The sequence below is a fragment of the Myxine glutinosa genome, chromosome 2, assembly GCF_964187855.1.
Source record: "Myxine glutinosa chromosome 2, kmMyxGlut1.1, whole genome shotgun sequence".
Taxonomy (NCBI): Eukaryota; Metazoa; Chordata; class Myxini; order Myxiniformes; family Myxinidae; genus Myxine; species Myxine glutinosa.
Genome location: NC_136262.1, coordinates 30280617 through 30304446, shown reverse-complemented (window position 1 = coordinate 30304446; position 23830 = coordinate 30280617). Strand labels below are relative to the sequence as shown.

At 48.3% G+C, this 23830-nt stretch overlaps 1 protein-coding gene across 1 annotated transcript; it reads right to left on the bottom strand.

Annotated features, from left to right (window-relative positions):
• Window positions 1-770: 770 nt before the first annotated feature.
• AK2 (adenylate kinase 2) lies at window positions 771-20435 on the bottom strand. Its single transcript, XM_068108541.2, has 6 exons — window positions 20227-20435; window positions 18915-19040; window positions 18429-18539; window positions 18187-18281; window positions 11260-11332; window positions 771-4273 (listed from the first exon to the last, which is right to left on the bottom strand). The coding sequence occupies exons 1-6, from the start codon at window positions 20329-20331 to the stop codon at window positions 4070-4072; spliced, it is 714 nt and encodes a 237-aa protein (XP_067964642.1). The 5' UTR covers window positions 20332-20435; the 3' UTR covers window positions 771-4069.
• Window positions 20436-23830: the final 3395 nt, after the last annotated feature.

Here is a 23830-nt window from a genome sequence, read left to right as displayed (position 1 = left end):
TAAAATAGAGAAATAAAGATTTAAAAAGTTGTGTGAATCGTCTCCAATCGCCGGCGGTCTTATTGCAGTCTTGCGGACGTCGGAGTAAACCGCCACCCGGCCCCAATGCAGTCGCCGCGATCCGCCATCGGTCGTAATCTAGCCGCCAGACTGTCGCCACGCTGCCCCCGTGCATCCGCAATGCAGTCGTCGTCGATCTTCAACAGTCGCCATCCCACTCGGGGTGAGGTCGGTGCTTCGTCGCAATGCAGTCGCAATGTGGCCGCCTGACCATATTTGACCGCCCGAAATCGCCGAAAAATCTTGATCGCCGGCAGTCGCCAAAATATCCGCCTATGTGTGACTTAGGCCTTAGGTCCAGGACACATGGCAACACTTCCCAGGTCCAGGATAGGGGCCTTGACTAAATTGCGATTGTACACCCTGTGATGTGTCGCTCAGGATAGCAGTTTCCAGGCAGACTGGTTTTGATGCAGTTTTTCAGCAGCAAGTGGACAAGGTAAGTGGATGTAATCCAAGGTGTTAATGAGGGTAATCCTCGTCTAGTGTGTTGGACTGAAAAAGAGCCCCACCACATGTACTGCCCGGTGATTGGCTCATGGAGACTGTGGTGAAGAATCCATCCCCACATTTCTCAACTGACATCTGAGGGGAGTACATTCAATTGATCCATCCCTCAAACGAACTCGAGTGTCAGATGGAGCATGTGGAACACAAAATACGATTTTATCCTTCCCAAATAGCATTGATAAACAATAAAACAAAACACATCACTTTTGAAGAATTTATTTGACACCATTCTTATGAAGCACTGTTAATACTCAACATTAGCAAGTCCCACTTTAACATCCCAACACTAGCACATCCGCATATTACAATACACAGATGTCATCTTGATTTAGACATTTCCGGCATTCTGAAGCTTCTTTTCTGGACAAATCACCTATCCACCCGTTTAAAACCATACACACATCAAGAAAGAATAACTTTCATAATCTACAGGATTTTTCCCCCACACAACAAATCCTTCCACACATGGTGGTCAATCCAATGTTCACGCGTTGCTTCAGACATATTTTGCGCTGTGCATAGCAGTTCTAAAATTTCCATAATTTGACAAATCATAATAGCACCACAACGATTGACGTGCGAGTTCGAACTAACAACACCCATGCCGACAGGCCACCGCGGACCAGAGCGAGCAGTGAGCACCCGTGTCACACGTCACAAGCGAGACATATGCAAGATTCAATAGGACAAGACAAACAAGTGAAAACAGCTCTCAATTGAAGATTCAATAGTTGCAAAGAGACCAAGTCAATAAGTAGGGTTAAAAAAAAAAGATCAACAGGTAGACGAAAATATATTTGGTCATTCAACATGAAAGCTTCCCTCCCTTCCCCTCACAGTCCAATGCCCCTCACTTCTCTCTCTTTACTCCCTTCTCCTCCCAACTTTTTCAATTGAGTTGCCCGTGTTATATATATATATATGGCACTAAATCGAATTGGCCTGCTCTTATGAGCAAGTTGCACACATCGATTCCTCAACTCGGTATACACCAACATCCCACCATAATCAACTACAGGCATTAAAAAGGTATTTTCAGCTTATCAAATAGAAGTATTTTTCCCTGAGCTTGCTGCATCACAACACTTTAGGCATCCTGGTGATTACATACCATAGAATTCCTCCAATGGATGCAAAAGCAAAAAGTTCAAACTCGACACCATCTACAAAATGCCTCAGATACGATACCAGATCTTCGAGAGTACTTCGCTAAAAATGGCACTTGGAAATAGGTATCACGTAAAGAGGCTCCGTTTGAAGGAACTCTTGAAATGTTCTGCTGAAGACGCACTTGCATGCAAATCGAACAGTTTGTGAAGTCACACGAGTCAATTGACGTTTCAGCTGCTGCTGGTGATTTCAGAGTAAGACATTGAATCGTGCTCAGTTTTTGTTTGATCAGCTGAACAATCTCGTTTTCCCCGAAGCAAATATGGCAAATGCAATTTATTACTTTTAAAAAGTCATCGCAATTATTTATGTGCTCAGCTTAAGGTATGCCGAATCCCAGGTTTGATCTCCGATGACACTGTGCTTTGGATAGAAGAGCCAGCCAGATATTCTTCTTTTTTACCTATTTGGGGATGTTTATAAGATATAATGACATCTTTCACAAGACGATGCGTGATGGCCTTGTTCAAATGGAATGAATTCAGTTCGACGGAGGCACAGCGTTATAGATGGAGTCACAAGAGGTACGAAGGTATCACAGGAAATTCTGGGAACAAAAGCTGGGATTTTCAAATGTAAAAAATGCGAGGATCAGTAATTTCAAGGAGATTAAGAACAAAAGAGAAGGGCTCCAGAATTCAGAATTTAATTTCGAAAAAGTCACAGGTTTCTGTTACCTTAAAGACATGATAGAGACATCAGGAGCAGAATTAGCCATTAGATCAAGATCAAAATCAGCCTGGAATAATTGGAGACAACTAGAGGGAATCAGGAAGTACAGCAACATTCCATTATCTGCAAAAGTTAGAGTTTATAAAGCCTGGATCCGACAGGCATTGATATATGGAAGCGAAACGTGGGAATGCAGATCAAAGATGTAAAAATAATGGAAAGAGCAGAGATGGGAATGATACGATGGATGCATGGATAGTTTTCAAAAGAATTCTGAGCTCTGAAATCAGGAAGAGATTTAAAAAGACAAGAGAAGGAAGAGAATATTTGGTTGGTATGGCCATCCTTTTCTCCCCATTCCCTCCTCAAACCCTCAACCCTTCCTACGCATTCCCTCCTCCCGCCCCCTTCAATGTTCCCGTCACGAAGCAACCCCGCGTTGCCCGGCAACGCCGGGTACTTTTGCTAGTGTGCAATAAAGGTCGGAAGATCAAGCTGTAAAATAAGTAATGAAGCACGTGGAAGAAGGAAGGAGGCCAAGAGGATGTCCGAACAAGATGAGGATCGAGACCGTCAAGAAAGATGTGGAATGTATGGGGTTTGCACAACGCTGATGCGTTGGATACATCCATTTGGAGAAATGCCATTTGACCAAACCCCTGAAAAAGGGGAAAATGGTTGTTGTTTCACAAGATCATGGGCCAGAAGCAAGACGTTAAATGCATATGGATGTGAACGTAAACTATGACGAGTATCTTCTCGGCAAAGTAAGTAGGAGGGAGAAGGTAAATTTTTCACGAGGTTCAAATGATTGTTTCAGAGCCATGATAATGGAAGCATGATCTGACAGAAGATCGAGGGGTAACACGTTGATGGCAGAACACCAGTCAGACCTAAACACACCTCAGTCAGGTTGGAACGCTGTGATGATTATGCTTCTTGAGCTCTTTCGTCGATTCAGGAGGTCAATAATCACCAAGAAAACTTTGATTTGAGGGTTTTTTTAAAGAAGTCTGAAGAAGAGTCCATGATGAAGCACTCATCCCATCTCCCCTTGCTTCCTCCCAATGAAATAAAGTGGATTAATTGATAGCTTGGATATTTTTGTAAACAAAGTGATGCAAGACTCGTACTTCCTCAAATGCAAAGTGGTTTTCGTTATGCTGATGAAGCCATTAAAGCTACAGACAGCACTATTTGGGAGTTGTGACTGCCCTTTGGGATAGGAGTCCTTTGTTAACCATGTTCGGTTGAAATCTGTGTCGTTCGCAAGTTCGCAAGTTTTATCATGATAAAAAAACAAAAACAAAAAAAACGATATAAACACACGGACTGTGACAACCCAAAACCAATGTCTCCGTCACTCCGTCGCTTGGCTTTTATCTCTCCCGGGGCCAGTCGTGGTCTCGAGGGAACAAATTTCAATCCAGCACACTTTGACACCACATGGTCAGTGGTTCCAGGGAGCAAGGGTTACCACCCGCTCTGACCCCCGTGCTGCCCATTTAGGTCCTCTCAATATTTATTGGAACTTGCGTTTTGTTTTTTTGGCCCATTTAGACTTGATCTGTGCTTTGAATAAAACTGTAAAAATAAGTATATAGGCAAAACAAATAATGTAGCAAGAAGCACCAAATCCAAAAGGTTTCTTGGATCACTAAGTGGTCTTGAATTTGGCAAAAACTGCCAAGATAGCTGCAAAGACCACATCGGGTGATTGTGATGCATCCAATGTTGTGAGTAACCCGCGGCGCTGATAGAAGGCAGTAAGGGGCCGTGTCTGCTCATGGTACGTGACAAGCCTGGAGCGTAGTGTCTCAGCTGTATCATCAGAGCGGCGAATGAGTGGTTCTCCAGTTACCTATGAGCAGCCCCATACAGAATAGAGTCTGTGGTTATGTTATACACTTTAAAAAAAAAAAGGTCAGGTTATTTAGACTTTGTAAAGAATCAAGCAGATTGTTGTTACTGAAGATGAAGCCATAAATACATGTATATGCATGCACAACAGTTACGTCAGGGCTTTTTGGTAGATACGAGCACATGACCCGTGGGGGGATTACATCACCCCCCCCCCCCAACCCCACAGTGACACACACACACACACACACACACACACACACACACACACACACACACACACACACACACACACACACACACACACACACACACACACACACACACACACACACACACACACACGTTTTTTTTGCTCCCCATCATGACATCACCAAATTCACAGGAACCCGTTCCGTTGCCTGTTCGCCTGTTCAACAAGAAATTTGAGAAAATAGTCAAGAAATAATATCAAACCTGCATAACCTCCACAGTAAGAGCAAATCTTGAGAGAAAAGGTAATTCTAAAGGATTCCTAAATTTAGAAAGAGTAGGTGGGGTCAGGCGAACTGTCCAACCAATGGGTGGAACGTGCGCAAACACATAGAGACCCGCACGGCTCCTTTTATAGTACAGCAGAGAATATTGGGGGAATTGCTGTGATATGTATACATTGCCAATGGCATATTTGAACATAACGATTGCAGTTGACACACTTGACTCCATCTATCGTAGATGTTGACATAATAGCTTCCCAACTGTCAGCAAAAGTTCAACTAACACACATGTATACAGAGCGATACCTTGGCGGAAGGTGCATGATGACAGCTTTGGGCTGTCCAGAAAAAAGCTGAGTCGAAGGTGTTCATACGATGTGAGGATGTGGAAATGTTTTTACGTGGGTCAGTACAAAAGTAGTGCCTCCTATTTTTCATTTCAGTTAATAACCAAAGTGCCATAGGAAAGCTATGCGAGATCACAGTGAAAGGTTTGTATCTCGCATCCATTTCAAGTTGAGCGTCACTGTGATCGGTAATGTGACAACATCACACCAGACTTTGAAAATGGCTGCCCCACTGCATGTGCGTTCAAAGCAGAGAACGGTAAGTTAATTTCCTACTGTGAAGAGATTCCTGTGAATGAAGTTCCTGCTGTGAAGAGGAACACGTTGAGATGGTTTGGTCATGTGTTGAGGAAGGATGAAAGTGACTGGTTGAGAAGAGTGATGGAAATTGATGTAGAAGGCAGTAGAGGACGGGGAAGACCGAGAAAGACTTGGCTAAAGATGGTGGAAGAAGAAATGCGGGCAAGGGGGTTAACAAGAAGAGATGCAGAAAATAGGGCAAGATGGAGATTGTCATGGGGACCGCAAGGCTAACCCCTGCTCTAGCAGGGAAAATGGCCTTTAAATGCCTGTTGTTGTTGTTGTTGTTGTTATTGTTGTTGAAGAGATTCCTCCAGGGGATATTCATAGACCTTTAAATAATGTGTACCGCAACTCTACCATAGTCAGGGCCCTTAGGGATATTTTGGGGCCGTTTGGTTCAAATTCTTCCAAAAACACCAAATTTGGCCCAGATGTTGCCCATGCCATACTCTTTCGATTTTTGACGGGCGCCATAACGGGCGCCCCCCCCCCCCGGGGGCCCCATATTGGCGAAATACTAAATGGCCGCCACCCGGATTAGAGGAAAATCAGTTAAATAACCAAAAGGGTTGGAATCATGTATGATACCACTTTTCAGGGGTTTTCGAGGTCGAGGAATCCAATTATGATGTTATTTTGATGATTCAAGGTCAAGGTCAACCCTCAAGGTCATCTTAAAGGTCATTTTTGAGTCAAACACGTCGGTTTTTGAGTTTTTTGTCAAGATTTACGCGAGGTTCACCATTTTATGTTTCTGGGTTGGGTAATCGAACTCTGACCTTATTTTTGACAATTAGAGGAAATATTTACATGTCGATTTCCTAATTTTCAGGCATATGCAGTTCTTCAGTCTAATTACAAAGGTACGGATTTTGATGTTTTATGAACTGTATGCCATATCCTTGTGTTTAATTTTTGTGCGATCATGATCCGGGTTCATGTATACATGATTGTATACATGTCATAAATATGATGTCATAGGTCATGTGACCTGGCGGCCATATTGGATTTTATGAAAACCTTAAAAATGGATCCCTGCCTTCATTTTTCGATCGATTCATTTAGAACTTTGACCACTTATAGTACGCCATGTGATTGGATGCATATCCTAATTATGACGTCATAGGTCAGGTGACATGGCAGGATGGACCGGTATGGTCCCCGGATCATACCGCCCTTGGCGCCCGTCAAAAATCGAAAGAGTATGGCATGGGCAACATCTGCGCCAAATTTGATGCTTTTGGAAGAATTTGAACCAAAATATCCCTAAGGGCCCTGACTACCATTGATGCGAACACAATTAGACATTGGGCAAGGCGGTTCAAGCATGGGGAAACCGATAGACATGACAATCCTCAAAGTGTTTAGCCTGCAACCACAGTGACACCAGAAAAAAAGAGTCTGATTGATGCGCTTATGAAAGTGCATTGTAGTTGATGGAGATTATGTGTAAAAATAACTTTACATTTGCCACATATGTCAGCATATTCCCTGTAATTGGAATTATATTTAGTGACAAATAGAATAAGAGGCATTACTTTTATTCATTGAGAACCCTGGTGTTTGGCTAGCGGCTAGGGTGCCAGCTTAGGATCCCAGGATCCTGGGTTCGAATCCCGGTCGATCGCTGAATTAACGCCAGGGGGGTTGACTCAGCCTGTCATCCTTCCGAGGTCGGCTAATTGAGTACCAGTTCAATGGTAATTCCCTGCTTGTCGTAAAAAGGCGACAAAAAGGGTTGGCGGCAGGAAGGGCATCCGACCGTAAAACATTGCTTCAAAAAGGGGACCAAAAAACAACAACAACCACGGTCCCCGAAAAAGGCCAACCCCCGCTTTGCGGGGGAAAATGGCCTCTAAATGAGTTTATTTTTTATTTTTTAATTCATTGAAAACCTTCAAAACTCCCAACTCACCCCTCCCCTTCAAATCTCTCCCCTCACCCCTCACCTTAAAAAACCCCCTCACCCCTCACCTTCAAATCTCCCCCCTCACCCCTCACCTTCAAATCTCCCCCCTCACCCCTCACCTTCAAATCTGCATCTCACCCCTCACTCCTCACTCCTCCCATTCAAATCTCACCTCTCACTCCTCCCCTTCAAATCTCACCTCTCACTCCTCCCCTTCAAATCTCACCTCTCACTCCTCCCCTTCAAATCTCACCTCCCACTCCTCCCCTTCAAATCTCACCTCTCACTCCTCCCCTTCAAATCTCACCTCTCACTCCTCCCCTTCAAATCTCACCTCTCACTCCTCCCCTTCAAATCTCACCTCTCACTCCTCCCCTTCAAATCTCACCTCTCACTCCTCCCCTTCAAATCTCATCTCTCACTCCTCCCCTTAAAATCTTCCCCCTCCCCCCTCCCCTAACTTTCCTCCTTCACGATGTCTCCGATTCCTTAATTTCTCTGCCTGCTTACTCCCTCATCCGGTATGATAGACCTGAGCCTCATCCTGGAGGTGGGGTTGCTATCGAATTAATCAAAAACACTCTTCCTCACTCGCCCTGCACTGCCCTCTCCACCCCACCCCCAGGAGTACCTCTGGCTACGGCTTCCTCTCCACTCCCACCTTCTGTTCCTATGTGTTCTATACCATCCTCCAAATAGTGACGATTCCATTTACATTTCGCTGTCTGACAACAAGGACCAACTTCTATCCACTCATCCTAACTCTCTCTTCCTCATTTGTGGCGACTTCAACTGTCATCGTGCCAGCTGGCTGGGTGTGGGTACCTCTCTCACCAGCCTTGGCACCTCAGCAAAGGACTTCTGCGACCAACTGGAACTGACACAATCTGTCAATTTCCCAACCCGAATCTCAGTCAATGGAGTATCTTCTCTTCTTGACTTGGTTATGACAAACTTCCCTGCAAATGTCTGATGCTCTTCTTCTGCTCCAATCAGTTCTTCTGAATATGTGCTTGTTAAAGTGGACATCTCTCTGACCATTCTCAGAGAGCCTCATCAGTGCCGACGAGTCTGGTATTTTACTCAGGCCGACTGGCATTGTCTTCAAGCAGCCATCAATCATCTGGACTGGTCTCCCATCTCCACTGCCTCTGACATCAACTCTTCCTGGGAATTCTTCCAAAGTAAACTGCTCTCTCTCATGCAGATTTATCCCATCTCATCTTCAGGTGTCATACCCTTCCTCCCATCCATGGTACGCTAAATCTTGTGGAGAGGCAGTTGCCCTGAAACAACTTGCCTTTGCCTCATGGAAAGCAAATACTACGGAAGGCAATCTCAGTTCCTTTCACAGAGCTCGGAACAAGTGTGTATCTACCCTCAGGAGAGCCAGGAAACACTATTTCTCTCCGACAAAGACTGAACTCTCAAAACTGTCTCACTCCCCCAAATCCTGGTGGCGTCTGGTCAAATCTGTTTCTGGTGTTTGTTCCCCCTCCATCCCCTCCCTTACCTTAAACGGGTGCACAGCTGACACTGCACGTGAAAAAGCTGAATGCCTTAACTCTGTTTGCCTCAAAATCTTGTGTCCCAAACCCGTCTCTCTCTGTACCCACCTTACCCAGTCAAACACAGCTGCTCCTGGACTCTGTGTCCTTCTCTCCTGACAAGGTGGAGAAGTTTTTGTCAAACCTCGACTGATTCTGCAACTGGACCTCTCCTGACAAGGTGGAGAAGTTTTTGTCAAACCTCGACTCTGATTCTGCAACTGGACCAGACGGCATCAGCCCACGGATCCGAAAATCCTGCTCTGCCACTCTATCTCACCCTCTCTCGATTCTCTTCACCCTCTCTTTTGCTCAAGGTCATCAACCATCAGGTTGGAAATCAGCCAACATCACCGCTTTCCACAAAAAAGGTGCAAAAACAGATCCTTGCAACGACAGACCAATCAGCCTGCTCCCAATAATCAGCAAGGTCATGGAATCCATCAGCACTTCCAAAATGAAATCCTTCCTCTTCTCTAATGGCTTGATCTCTGATCATCAATTTAGTTTCAGACCAGGTCACTCTACTCTGGACATGCTGCTTCTACTGTCTCAAAAATGGATGGAGGTCCTCAACACGAAACAGGAAATCAGAGCTGTCTCCCTTGACATATCTCGTGCCTTTGATACGGTCTGGCACCCTGCTCTGCTCATCAAACTCTCCGCTTATGGTATCCATGGAAATCTCCACGCATGGCTGGCGGACTTCCTCTCCGGTCGCAGTCGACGTGTGGCCCTGAATGGAATTCTCTCATCTCCCCTGACTATCCAGGCTGGAGTTACTCAAGGCAGTGTTCTGGGCCCTCTGCTTTTGCTGGTCTTCATCAATGATCTCTCCGACTCTCTGGAAAATCCTCTATCTCTTTGCTGATGACTCAACTCTCTGCCGCTCCATATCTCATCCCTCAGTTCGGCAGGCAGCAGACTCTTCACTCTCTGCAGACCTGGACAAAAACCACAAACTGGTCAAAAACATGGAACATGTCTTTAAATCCCGACAAATCTCACACTCACTTTGTCTCTCCGAAAAGACCATCTGGAAAACCCTCCCATCTTTCTGAACAATCCTCTCCAAGAAGTTCTGTCACTCACGCTTTTGGGTCTCACTATCCATGATCTTTCCTGGGAAAACCACATTTCCAAGCTGGCCTCCAAAGCCAGTCGCCGACTGGACATCCTCCGTCGTGCCAAGTCCTTCCTTGGCCCACCTGAGCTCCTCACCACATACAAAGCTTTCTTCCGCAGCTTGCTGGAATACTACTCTCCCCTCTGGACTGGTGCACCTGCCTCACACCTAGCCTGGCTTCACGCTGTACAAACCAAAGCTATCAGAATCATTGGTATCTCCCGCGAAGAAGTAGATTCTGAGGGCCTTTCACTCGCTCAACGCAGGCAGGTTGGTTGTCTTTCTATCTTCTACCGACTGCTCTCCAGCCTTGCTCCCCCAGCTCTGTCTGTGCTCTGTCCCCCAAATATTCCTTCAGGACACAAGATCTGCCAGAAACCCACTTATGGTTAAACTGCCTAAATCAAGACTCTCTGCTCACCTTCACTCTTTTTTTCATTCCTCTTTTTTCCTGCCTCTGGAACAAACTCCCACAATCTCTTCAATCCCACTCCTCACTTCAGGTCTTCAAAACAACTGTTCACCACCATCTCTTATCTCCCCCCATCCAAAACCTTGATCATTTCTACCCACGTTAATACACCCCATATCCACCTTTTTCAATCTCTGACTTCATTCCTGAAATTCCTCATAGTGTCCACTTGTTTTATACCATGTACCCCTCCCTACCCCTCCCCCATCCCAGCCCTCTCCCTTCCACAGTTTTCTCAATGTCCTTGTTCTCTACTGTTGTGCTTTTGTGCTGCCCTCTCTCTCTCTCTCCCTCTTGTCTCCCACTCCCTTTATTATATGTTTTATGTGTCCGTTTATGTTTTTTGTGTTTAATGCGTTAGCTCATTCAGGAGCCTCAACTTTGTATACAAAGCAAAAAAGAAGAAAAAAAAACTATCATTCGTAGCACGCACCCAGACTTTGCAGTGAGGATAATCCATTGTAATTATTAGAAGGCACAGCCAACAAAATTATTAAACTCGACAGGGGTGACAAGTGATAAAGCTACGATCTTTGTGTCTAATGCTGTGTTTCTGATGCCTACAAACACACAGTGCATGGAATTGGCTTATTGCAATACATCTTGGTGGAATATCAAAAGATATTTTGATTCAACATACCCAAATACTTGAAAAAAGAAAAGAAAAAGTGAGTGCCAATGTTTCCTCAAAATGTCTCCAAAACCATGCAGCAACATATATGAGACATTGTTCTAATCTATATGAAAGACCTGCATGCAAATCTAACATCTACCTCCCTCTTCCCCCCACCGCCCCCCTCGACTCACATCATCCTTCATGCTGACAAGAGGAGGATTGAACTCGTCGTGGTATGTCCGGCCACTGAGTTTATGCAAGAGCCTGAGAAGAGATGGCAACAGGTTAAAGAGCGATTAAATATGAAATTTGTGAGCAGAAGGACTATAGAGAATATAAATAAACTAGGAAATGCAATTTGCCGTGAATGCATCGATGGATAGGCCTCCGCACGAGGCTGATGTGAAGCCACCGTCACATTTGATCTCAATTAAAAGCCACATGAAAGAACACAAAAGGGAAAAGAGAAAAGTAGAAGAGAAGAACAAGAGAAAACATCAGATGCTTCAAGCTCGAGCTATGGTCTGCAAAGATTTGTGAAGGGCACGTGACCTTTGACCACCTTTTGAATGCAAATTCTATTCACTTAATCTTTGTTTTACATTGCATAGTTGCACCATGTTCGGTTGAAATCTGTGTCGTTCGCAAGTTATCACGATTTTTTAAAAAAAACCAAAAAAAATAACGACAACACACGGACTGTGACAACCCAAAACCAATGCCTCCGTCACTCGGCTTTTATCTCTCCCGGGGCCAGCCGTGGCGAGGGAGCAAATTTCAATCCAGCACACTGACACCGCACAGTCAGTGGTTCCAGGGAGCAAGGGTTACCACCCGCTCTGACCCCCGTGCTGCCCATCCTCATTGGTTCCTGTTTGCCGAGTCCTCCCGACAGGTCGAGCTCTGCGATTTAATAATGGAGGCTCTTCTAGGAGAATCCCCCATGACTAAGTAGTAGACACATTTCCAGAAGATTCTTCTGGCAGCTATGCAATCATGATACTCTCCACCTAGCACTGCAAGCGACTTTGTACTGTGCATGTGTGAGAAATGTTGTGTTGTGTGGTCTTAATGGGAAAGGTACAGGGATGGGGTTCAAGGGGTGAAAGGTGTTAGGGAGGTACAGGGAATAGCGACTTGGAAGTGAAAGGGTGAGGGATTGGGATGGATGTTAAATAAAGATGGTGGGCAGGAGGGGGGATTCCAATGGGGTCTGGGGTTTGAGAGGCAAGGGTGTTAGGGAGGCATGGGGTATAGAAAGAGCCTTGCTAAACCCACATAACGCATTTTCCCATCCCCTGTATGAAGGGAAGAGACCCCTGACTGTGCACACATACTAATAAAATATCTAACTCAGAGTTTCCTAGGTGTTGGATGCAACTCCCCCAGGGGTCAATATTCCATAACCGCAGCAACATACTTGAAGGAGTACTGTATACTCAAACACCAATATATGTAGTTGTCAACAGCTAAGTTGTGCAACACTTCCTTATGAAAAACTTTCCAGTTGACGAGTCTGGAAATAACAGCAAAGAAGATTAAAAACTTGATTACTTGTTTCAAATACTAAATTAAATACTATACGACAGAGCTAAATATATTGTAACAGTCGTGGCCCATTCTGATTACCCGGTTCGAGTTCCGCGGGTCGTATCAAAATCGAGCTGCTGGCAACCACCAGCTAAGTCCACAACCCCGAGCAAGTTCCCGGATCTGTTTCTCACGTTAAATATTCGTTGGGACCGTGTGATAACTGAGTGATGCGCTGATAAGTACTTACAACCTTCCTAATCTGGTGGAGCAACCGTAGATCGCAATAACTCAGACCCGGATCGAGCCGGCTTGTCTAATGACAATGAAATCACCAAATGAGACCAAATGAGATCACTTCAATGAACAGAATCTAACCCCAAGACTAGGTACATTTATCTATAACAAGTAAATGGTACGGGGGAAGGATAACATGAAGCAACAAGCATTCTGAGTATTGCGCTGCAATACATGTCCCCTACCAAAGTTCAAAGTGCCATAACTTTGTCAAAAATGATCGAATATGCAAATTTATGCACGGTTGATGCTAGTTTTCAAACTTGATCTGAGGTATGCTGAGACACATACATGTGTCACACCTCGCCTCGTTGATAAGCCCGCAAGGTCGCTCCGTGGAGCGGCTTGCACGTATTGCACTGTGTGAATTATATAATTACCAACTCGTTTTGGGAATTCTGATGTGTTTTATAAAAATAAAATTACAAATATACATTGCACATGAGAGCAATGTACATGAGGCCAAAATAAAAACATTGCCTCAAACAGGGAACCATGATTGTCATGGGGCCCGCAAGGCCAACCCCCGCTTTAGCGGGGAAAAATGGCCTCAAAAACGATAATTCATTCAACTCACGGTCTGAGGTACTAGTGATTCAAGAGATATCCATTTTTAAAATATTTTCTTTTAATTAACGATATCTACCAAACCACGTGCCCTATCGCAAATGCCAAAACGACATTTTAGTAGACTGACATGCTGAACAGATCTGTGAAGTTTCCCCTCGATTGGATCAAAAATGAGGGAGGAGTTCGGTTTTAAAGGTTCATCCTTAAAAACGTCATAACTCTGGAACCATGTGACGCATGATGTCATGGTCGTTGACCTTTTTGTTCGTCATGGGTATGCGATTCTGCCTGCAAAGTTTGGCCTCGATCTGTTTAGCCGTTGCAGAGAAAAAGGGGTTTTCGTGTTTTCACGAAAAACAATATGGCGGCCGAACCACGTGACCTGTGACGTCATAATTACCATTAAAATATTCTACAGCCGAGTCCCACCTACGGTGAAAAGTTGATCTCAATCGGTCCTATTATTGCAGAGAAATTTTTTTTTAAAGGAAATTAAAACTAAAAATGGCACTGAGTTAAGGATCATCAGAATTATCAGAATTCCCAAAGTTCAAAGTGCCATAACTTTGTCAAAAATGATCGAAACGTCGTGAAGTTCGAACTTGATCTGTAACATATCATGAGGAAACCATGTGCCAAGTTTGAAATCATTAGCATTAAGCGTTTAGAAAAAAGGTCCGGAAAACTGTTCTTTGCGTGACGGACTGACGGACGGAGGGACGGAGTGCAAACCTATAGTCCCCTCCGGTGTACACCGGTAGGGGACTAATAACGAGTACGGAAAGAACAAATATAAATGAATCGGTAAATAAAACCGTTTTAACCAGTACCACCCTCGAACAAATCAAATGTCGCAGATTTCTGAACAGTTCTTATCTTCGTGCTCATGCACTCTACAAGAATACACTAGAATGGCACTCGGTAGAGCTCATACCTCCACCAGGCTGAACAGTTTATGTTTTGTATCCCACCGATAGGCCGGATCGGGATTCGGACCTGAACCAAAATCGAATCAGCTTGTTCTTGTCACCCAACCAACTCGTCCCCCAAGTTTAGTCATAACTCGTCCATAACTTTTTAAAATATCATGTTATGTATCGCTTTTCACCCGATCTCTCAATGGTGAAGAATCACTTCAAAATTAAATAATTCTCGTATCCGAATCCATATTCAGATATTCACCAAAATCGAATCAATTAGTTAGTGTCAGACACACAACCGATCCACCAAGTTTCGTCCAAATCCGTCCACAACTTTTTTGAGATATCCTGCTACATGTCGGTTTTGGCCCTATCTTCCAATGATGAAGAATCGCTTAAAAAATTCTACTAGCCGGATCTGAATCCGGATCTTCACCAAAATCTAATCATTTCGTCCTTGTCACATACACTACCTCACTGCCAAATTTCGTTCAAATCCTACACAACTTTTTGAGATATCTTGTTCACAGACAAACAAACAAACAAACAGACAGGGGTGAAAACATAACCTCCATCGACCTTCGGTGGCGGAGGTAACAATGCTGAGATGTCAATTTCAAACCCTGAGGTAACCCGGCGTAAAAACTCCTCACGCTCCATAATCAGCGCTCCCTCAAAGCCCTCGTTATTCTGCGGATTAAATGTACACTGCTCCGGCACACTCATCTCTGCACACTCAGAGACCCAGGTGTTCTCCTCCCTTCTGCACGACAGCCATTCCTCCAAACAGCTGCCTCTCCTCCGGTGTAACAGCCGCTCTCTCAGAGCAGCTGTAACGGTCAACAGCCTCTCTGCGTGAGCTGAGCCGAGCAAGTCTCATAACCGCCAATCTGGCCTCATGCTCGAAACCACCAATCTGGCCTCATGCTCGAAACCGCCAATCTGGCCTCATGCTCGAAACCGCCAATCTGGCCTCATGCTCGAAACCACCAATCTGGCCTCATGCTCGAAACCGCCAATCTGGCCTCATGCTCGAAACCGCCAATCTGGCCTCATGCTCGAAACCACCAATCTGGCCTCATGCTCGAAACCACCAATCTGGCCTCATGCTCGAAACCACCAATCTGGCCTCAGGCTCGAAACCACCAACCTGGCCTCATGCTCGAAACCACCAACCTGGCCTCATGCTCGAAACCACCAACCTGGCCTCATGCTCGAAACCACCAACCTGGCCTCATGCTCGAAACCACCAACCTGGCCTCATGCTCGAAACCACCAACCTGGCCTCATGCTCGAAACCACCAACCTGGCCTCATGCTCGAAACCACCAATCTGGCCTCATGCTCGAAACCACCAATCTGGCCTCATGCTCGAAACCACCAATCTGGCCTCAGGCTCGAAACCGCCAATCTGGCCTCATGCTCGAAACCGCCAATCTGGCCTCATGCTCGAAACCGCCAATCTGGCCTCATGCTCGAAACCACCAATCTGGCCTCATGCTCGAAACCGCCAATCTGGCCTCATGCTCGAAACCGCCAATCTGGCCTCATGCTCGAAACCGCCAATCTGGCCTCATGCTCGAAACCGCCAATCTGGCCTCAGGCTCGAAACCGCCAATCTGGCCTCATGCTCGAAACCGCCAATCTGGCCTCATGCTCGAAACCACCAATCTGGCCTCATGCTCGAAACCACCAATCTGGCCTCAGGCTCGAAACCACCAATCTGGCCTCAGGCTCGAAACCACCAATCTGGCCTCATGCTCGAAACCACCAATATGGCCTCATGCTCGAAACCACCAATCTGGCCTCATGCTCGAAACCACCAATCTGGCCTCATGCTCGAAACCACCAATCTGGCCTCATGCTCGAAACCACCAATCTGGCCTCATGCTCGAAACCACCAATCTGGCCTCAGGCTCGAAACCACCAATCTGGCCTCATGCTCGAAACCGCCAATCTGGCCTCAGGCTCGAAACCGCCAATCTGGCCTCATGCTCGAAACCGCCAATCTGGCCTCATGCTCGAAACCACCAATCTGGCCTCATGCTCGAAACCACCAATCTGGCCTCATGCTCGAAACCACCAATCTGGCCTCATGCTCGAAACCGCCAATCTGGCCTCAGGCTCGAAACCGCCAATCTGGCCTCATGCTCGAAACCACCAATCTGGCCTCATGCTCGAAACCACCAATCTGGCCTCATGCTCGAAACCACCAATCTGGCCTCATGCTCGAAACCACCAATCTGGCCTCAGGCTCGAAACCACCAATCTGGCCTCATGCTCGAAACCACCAATCTGGCCTCATGCTCGAAACCACCAATCTGGCCTCATGCTCGAAACCACCAATCTGGCCTCATGCTCGAAACCACCAATCTGGCCTCAGGCTCGAAACCACCAATCTGGCCTCATGCTCGAAACCACCAATCTGGCCTCATGCTCGAAACCACCAATCTGGCCTCAGGCTCGAAACCACCAATCTGGCCTCAGGCTCGAAACCACCAATCTGGCCTCAGGCTCGAAACCACCAATCTGGCCTCATGCTCGAAACCACCAATCTGGCCTCAGGCTCGAAACCACCAATCTGGCCTCATGCTCGAAACCACCAATCAGGCCTCATGCTCGAAACCACCAATCTGGCCTCATGCTCGAAACCACCAATCTGGCCTCATGCTCGAAACCACCAATCTGGCCTCATGCTCGAAACCACCAATCTGGCCTCAGGCTCGAAACCACCAATCTGGCCTCATGCTCGAAACCACCAATCTGGCCTCATGCTCGAAACCACCAATCAGGCCTCATGCTCGAAACCACCAATCTGGCCTCAGGCTCGAAACCACCAATCTGGCCTCAGGCTCGAAACCACCAATCTGGCCTCAGGCTCGAAACCACCAATCTGGCCTCAGGCTCGAAACCACCAATCTGGCCTCAGGCTCGAAACCACCAATCTGGCCTCAGGCTCGAAACCACCAATCTGGCCTCAGGCTCGAACCCACCAATCTGGCCTCAGGCTCGAAACCACCAATCTGGCCTCAGGCTCGAAACCACCAATCTGGCCTCATGCTCGAAACCACCAATCTGGCCTCATGCTCGAAACCACCAATCTGGCCTCAGGCTCGAAACCACCAATCTGGCCTCATGCTCGAAACCACCAATCTGGCCTCATGTGAGCCAGCTCCCTTGATGAGGCCAATTGCAGATTTCTTCAACACCTTCCACCCTGGCAATCAGCTCCTATGGTGAGGCTAATGGCCGGCTATCTCAATGTAGATTCGCCTCACATGTACGCCATCATGCCTTGGGCTGCAAAGCTCTCATGCGCATCTTGTAAAGACATGTAACAAAGGAAAAGAACGTGGAGGTTTCATTTTCATTATTTATTTAATTAGTCATGGCTGTTACTTCACTTTTTCACCTTTAAATTCATTTTCTTCCCAATCAATTGAGCGATTTCCACAAAACTTCCAACATAGGCACACCTAGCTAGCCATGGAGATTTAAAAAAAAAAAAAATTGCATGATTATTTGATGGAAAATGCGACCGGCGTTCCAAATTGTCTTTTTCTGCAGGCATGGGTTGCAAGGTGGTTCATGCATCAGGAATAAACGGAATAGACCTCGCTTTGCTCGACCGAGGCCAAATTATTGTTGATTTAACCTCGTCGATTAACTTATGAACATTATTAGTTTCATTCCCACCATTTTTCTTAAATTATGGAGGGGCTATGGGATGGGGGAGAGGTAGAGCAAGCGGCCATCTTGTGTCCACATGACAATACGTTTCCGCATACATCCGTTCACCTACCTTCCAGTAATTCTTTTCACGAGCAGCGAATCGTCGACATTAAACTCAACCACCGAATCGAGTTCCTCTCCACGGCGATCCAAGAGCTTGTCCAGCTGCGGAGTGCGAGAGGTGGGAAGTGGCGAAGGAGATCATGCCATGCAGCGTCAAAGCACACCTGGATTGTGACTTTGCAAGAAGATAATTATACATCACAACTTATTTTCTGTTTTTCACTTCATGTCCATGTGCAGAAGCTTCACCTTCTGAGCTTGAGGTAATGTGCGTGGAAATCCATCAAGGAGAAAACCATTCTTACAGGATGGGGTGTCGAGGTTCTTCTCAATTAGCTCCACGACCAAGTCATCGCCCACCTGCCATGCACAGCACCGGAAGATAGGCACGTTCAGCAGATGGGGACCTCACCGTATAACGAGTGGTTCAAAGCAAAGCAATTCAAATTGGGAGACGATGGGGGGGCAGGTGGGAGGAAATGAGGTTCATTTGGGGAAAGGGAAATAGACCCGCTCAAACAGGAATTATTATTTTATTTTTTTTGTATACTGAATCGAGGCTCGTGAAAGAGCTAACATTTATTTCACAAACAAATCAACCAGACAAACAAAATATACAAAAAGAGGGAGCGGAAGACAAGATGGGGAGAGAAGGGGAAGCACACAACCACAACATTTGATACAGTCTCGTCCTATTGGATGGTGCTCCGATGGAGCCTCATTCATTTCCCTTACCAGCTTTCCTGAATCTATGGTCTCTTTGACTCTGCGACCGAGGTTGGAACCAGAAGCAACAATGGCACGAAGCATGTCCCCAGTGGAGAGGTGACAAACGCAAAACTCCTTAGCAAGACGAGGAGCCTGCACAGAGTGGAATAAAGTAAATAGCAGTCATGAAAACAAACATCCATTCTTTACTTAACAGTCAATGTCACAGGAGGAACATGTAGTAGGCCGGGCAGCAGAAATTTTATTTATTTATTTGTAAATGACACCACTTCCCTGTTAATACCAAATACCCATTCTAGCTAAATTGGGCATGAACATAGTGCAGCCAGATGCCATCTCTGAATTTTCACCTTTTCAAGTCAAATACCTCATGTCAAGGCTGCATATGATATCTAATGAGTATTGATAACAAAAACAACAACAACAACAACATACAACATGCATTTTAAGGCCATTTTCCCTGCTAGAGCGGGGGTTAGCCTTGCGGTCCCCATGACAAACTTCTCCATCTTGCCCTATTTTCTGCATCTCCCCTTGTTAACCCCCTTGCCCGCATTTCTTCTTCCACCATCTTTAGCCAAGTCTTTCTTGGTCTTCCCCGTCCTCTGCTTCCTTCTACATTCATTTCCATCACTCTTCTCAACCAGTCACTTTCATCCTTCCTCAACACATGACCAAACCATCTCAACCTGTTCCTCTTCACAGCATCAATCACAGGCTCGATTCCCATCATCTTTCGCAATTCATCATTTGTCTTCCTCTCTATCAACGATACTCCGCACATCCACCGAACCATTCGCATTTCCACCCTTTCCAGCCTTCGTTGCTGCTCTATGTTCATTACCCATGTCTCGCTCCCATAAACCATAACACTTCTCACACATGCAGCATACACCTTTCCCTTCAGCTTCAACGACACTCCCCTCCTCATCAGCACGCCACTCAGTTCCCGAAACTTCTTCCAAACAATGATAAAAATTATAATGATAATAATAGCCAGCACCAACTAGAACGAAACTCGGCATATACCCCAGCCAGGTTGACCAAATTTCAAGATTTTCAACTCAATAAATCCTCAAATGTTTCGGTTGGGGGAGGGGTATGGGGGGAGCGGGGGGGGGCTGAGAGGGGGACCTGGCAATTTAATTACGTTCACTTTGCGGATGTTATTTGTGTATGAAGGAAATTGCGCGAAACATTTATAATGTGCGCAGTTTTCGTCTTTCCCCAACTTCTGCAACGTGTCCCCTTGAACTTGAAGATACAACCGCAGGTAACCGGAAGCCCACCGCCGTGAATTGGAACGAGCATAGCGCACCTGTGTCCCCTTGCCGGCACCTGGAGGACCCAGAAGGATGGCCCGAACACCTTTTCTGGTCTCCGACTGATGAGGTTCAGCCGATGGAGCCATCGCTGATCGCATAGACACCTGAAACACTTCCACGTGGTAGCGTGGTAGACCAATTCACCTTCAGAACCCTTCAGCTTCCTGTGATCTATGTTGGGTTTTTTTTATATTTATTTAATGAAATCCACTCGTAAAAACATATTGAAAACTTTATTTACATTTCATCTATATTTCATATAAAAAACACTTTTGAGACAATGAATATATTGAGTAAGCAACGGTATAATCTTCAATTGATAATACACCGCTTCAAAATATTCCCTTAAACTATTTCAGTAAAATTAATAAATATGAGAAGTGCGACCAACGACGTGAATCAAAAATAAAACGATGTCATCGCTTCTCAGATATAATATAATTATTTGTATTTATCGAAAACGTTTCGCTTGTCACATTGTGTGATTGTGACCAAGGATGTGTTATTTGACATACAGTACGTCCCGTGATGGACAGTGAACCTACTCTCTCACGTACCCCATAATGTGAAAATGGAATACTCTCCCACGTACCCCACAATGGAGTACTCTCCCACGTACCCCATAATGTGATAATGGAGTATTCTCCCACGTACCCCACAATGGAGCACTCTCCCACGTACCCCATAATGTGATAATGGAGTATTCTCCCACGTACCCCACAATGGAGTACTCTCCCACGTACCCCATAATGTGATAATGAAGTGTGGTGCTGCGCACACAACTTGCTTGCCAAAGAGGTAGGCCACAACGCTTTTGATAAAACCAAGAGTCTTTATTATGAAAGCTCGAACTGCAGCACTGGGCGGGCTCGAGCTTAGAGCCCGCATATATGTGCCGAGGCCACGCCTCGTCCCCGGGCGTGGCCGATCGGTCGATAGGCGGGGCATGCAATCCAGTTCCCCGCCTGGACGTTCGCGCCACCTGCTGGTGCGCTGAATTCGTGTCCCTTGCTTGTGTCCGCGACACGCGCCCCCCCAGAATTCCCGCGCACCTGAAGGGTGAGTTTGCGGGGAAGCCGGATGACCCGGCCGAAACGCCCCCTGGCGATGGGTGCCGGTCTGGGGGGTGGCGGGGCTGAGGGGTGCCGGGGGTCCGACCGCCGGTGGGCGGCCTCGACGCGGAGGCATAGCTGCTGGCGGGGGTGCCGGGGGTCCGACCGCCGGGGGGCGGCCTCGACGCGGAGGCAGAGCCGCTGGCGGGGGGTGGTCCGTATCGAGGTGGGCCGGCTTGAGGCGGTCCACGGAAATGCGATCCGGGGCACCGCCGATGTCGACCGTGAAAAATTTGTCCCCGGCCTCCAACACGCGGAAGGGCCCGTCGTACGGGGGCCGTAGCGGTGCCCGGTGGGCGTCGTGCCGGACGAACACGTACTTTGCCGTGCGAAGCTCCGGGCGACGTGGAAAGGCGGGCAACCGTGGTGTGCCGTTGGCACCGGGGCGAACCTCCGGGCGGTCTCCTGAAGGGCGGAGCGCTGTTGTGCCGCGGACCAAGGAGCTGTGGAGTCGGGGATAAATTCACCCGGTACCCGCAGTGGTTGCCCGAAGATCAGCTCTGCCGAGGACGCGCGCAGGTCGTCCTTGGGCGCCGTCCTGAGGCCCAGCAGGACCCAGGGGAGTCTGTCGACCCAGCCGCCGTCGCAGAGGCTGGCCCGGAGCGCGGCCTTCATGGAGCGATGAAAGCTCTCGCACAGGCCATTGGCCTGGGGGTGGTAGGCCGTGGTGCGGTGTAGTTTCACCCCGAGCCCTTGCGCCACCGCGGCCCAGAGCTCCGAGGTGAACTGGGGGCCGCGGTCGGACGAGATGTCCGAGGGGGCACCGAACCGGGCAACCCAAGTGGCGATAAAGGCTTGCGCCACCTCAGCCGCAGACGTCGCCGCCAATGGGACGGCCTCCGGCCACCGTGTGGTGCGGTCGACCATGGTGAGGAGGTGGGTGAACCCTCGCGAGGGGGGCAGAGGTCCCACCAAGTCGAGGTGCAGGTGGTCGAACCACCGCTCGGGCACCGTAAACGGGGCCAACAGTGCCTGGGTGTGGCGGTGGACCTTTGCGCGCTGGCATGCGTGGCATGTCCTGGCCCAGTCGCGGACGTCCTTCCGGAGGCAATGCCAGACAAACTTTGCCCCGACGAGTTTCTGGGATGCCCTCACGCCAGGGTGGGACAGGCCGTGGATGGCGTCGAACACCGGGCGCTGCCAGCCAGCGGGCACGATGGGGCGAGGCCGGCCGAGGGAGACGTCGCATAGGAGGGCCGTGCCTGCAGCGTCGAACGGCACCTCGGTGACGCGGAGGCCCGTGACGGCGGTCCGCAAGGCCTGGACGCCGGGGTCGGCGGTCTGGGCCTCCGCCATCCGGCCATAGTCGACCCTGAGGTGGACCGCGTGCACGACGGACCGGGAAAGGCAATCCGCCACCGGGTTGTCCTTACCCGCCACGTGACGGATGTCCGTCGTGTACTCGGACACGGCAGAGAGGTGGCACTGCTGCCGTGCCGACCATGGCTCGGCGACCTTGGCCATCGCGAACACAAGGGGCTTGTGGTCAACGAAGGCCGTGAACGGGCGGCCCTCCAGCAGATGGCGGAAGTGTCGGACCGCCAGGTGGAGTCCGAGCAACTCGCGGTCGAAGGTGCTGTACCGGCGTTCGTGCGGGCGAAGCTGCCGGCTGAAAAACGCCAGCGGTTGCCAAGCACCACGCACCCATTGCTCGTGCACTGCGCCCACCGCGTAATCCGACGCGTCGGTGGTGAGGGCGATCGGTGCATCGGGCGCCGGGTGCGCCAGCATGGTGGCATCGGCCAGAGCCAGCTTTGCGCCCGCGAATGCCGCGGCCATCGGCTCCGACCATGCGATGTCACCTTTGCCCGGCTTGCCCCGAAGGGCCTCGTGCAAGGGGCGGAGGAGTTGGGCGACGTGGGGCACGAAGCGGTGGTAAAGGTTTACCATGCCCAGGAACTCCTGGAGTCCCTTGATCGTGCGGGGCCGCGGGAAATCCCTGACCGCCTCCACCTTGGCCGGTAAAGGGACGGCCCCGTGCTCAGTGATGCGGTGCCCCAAGAAGTCGATGGTGGTGACACCGAAACGGCACTTGGCAGGGTTGATGATTAGGCCATGCTGGCCCAGGCGTTCGAGCAGTGTGCGGAGGTGGAGCAGGTGGTCCTCCTGGGACGCGCTCGCGACTAGGATGTCGTCCAGGTAGACGAACAGGAAAGGTAAGTCGCGCAAGACGCTATCCATAAGCCGCTGGAATGCCTGAGCCGCATTCTTCAACCCGAAGGGCATCCTTAGAAATTTGAAGAGGCCAAAAGGGGTGATGACGGCCGTCTTCGGGACGTCGTCCGGTTGGACGGGGACCTGATGGTAGCCCTGGATGAGGTCCACCTTCGAAAAGACGGTCGTGTTGGCCAACCGGGCGGAAAAGTCCTGAATGTGTGGGACCGGGTAGCGGTCGGGGGTGATGGCATCGTTGAGCCGGCGGTAGTCCCCGCACGGCCGCCATCCCCCGCCGGGCTTCGGCACGATGTGCAGCGGGGAAGCCCAC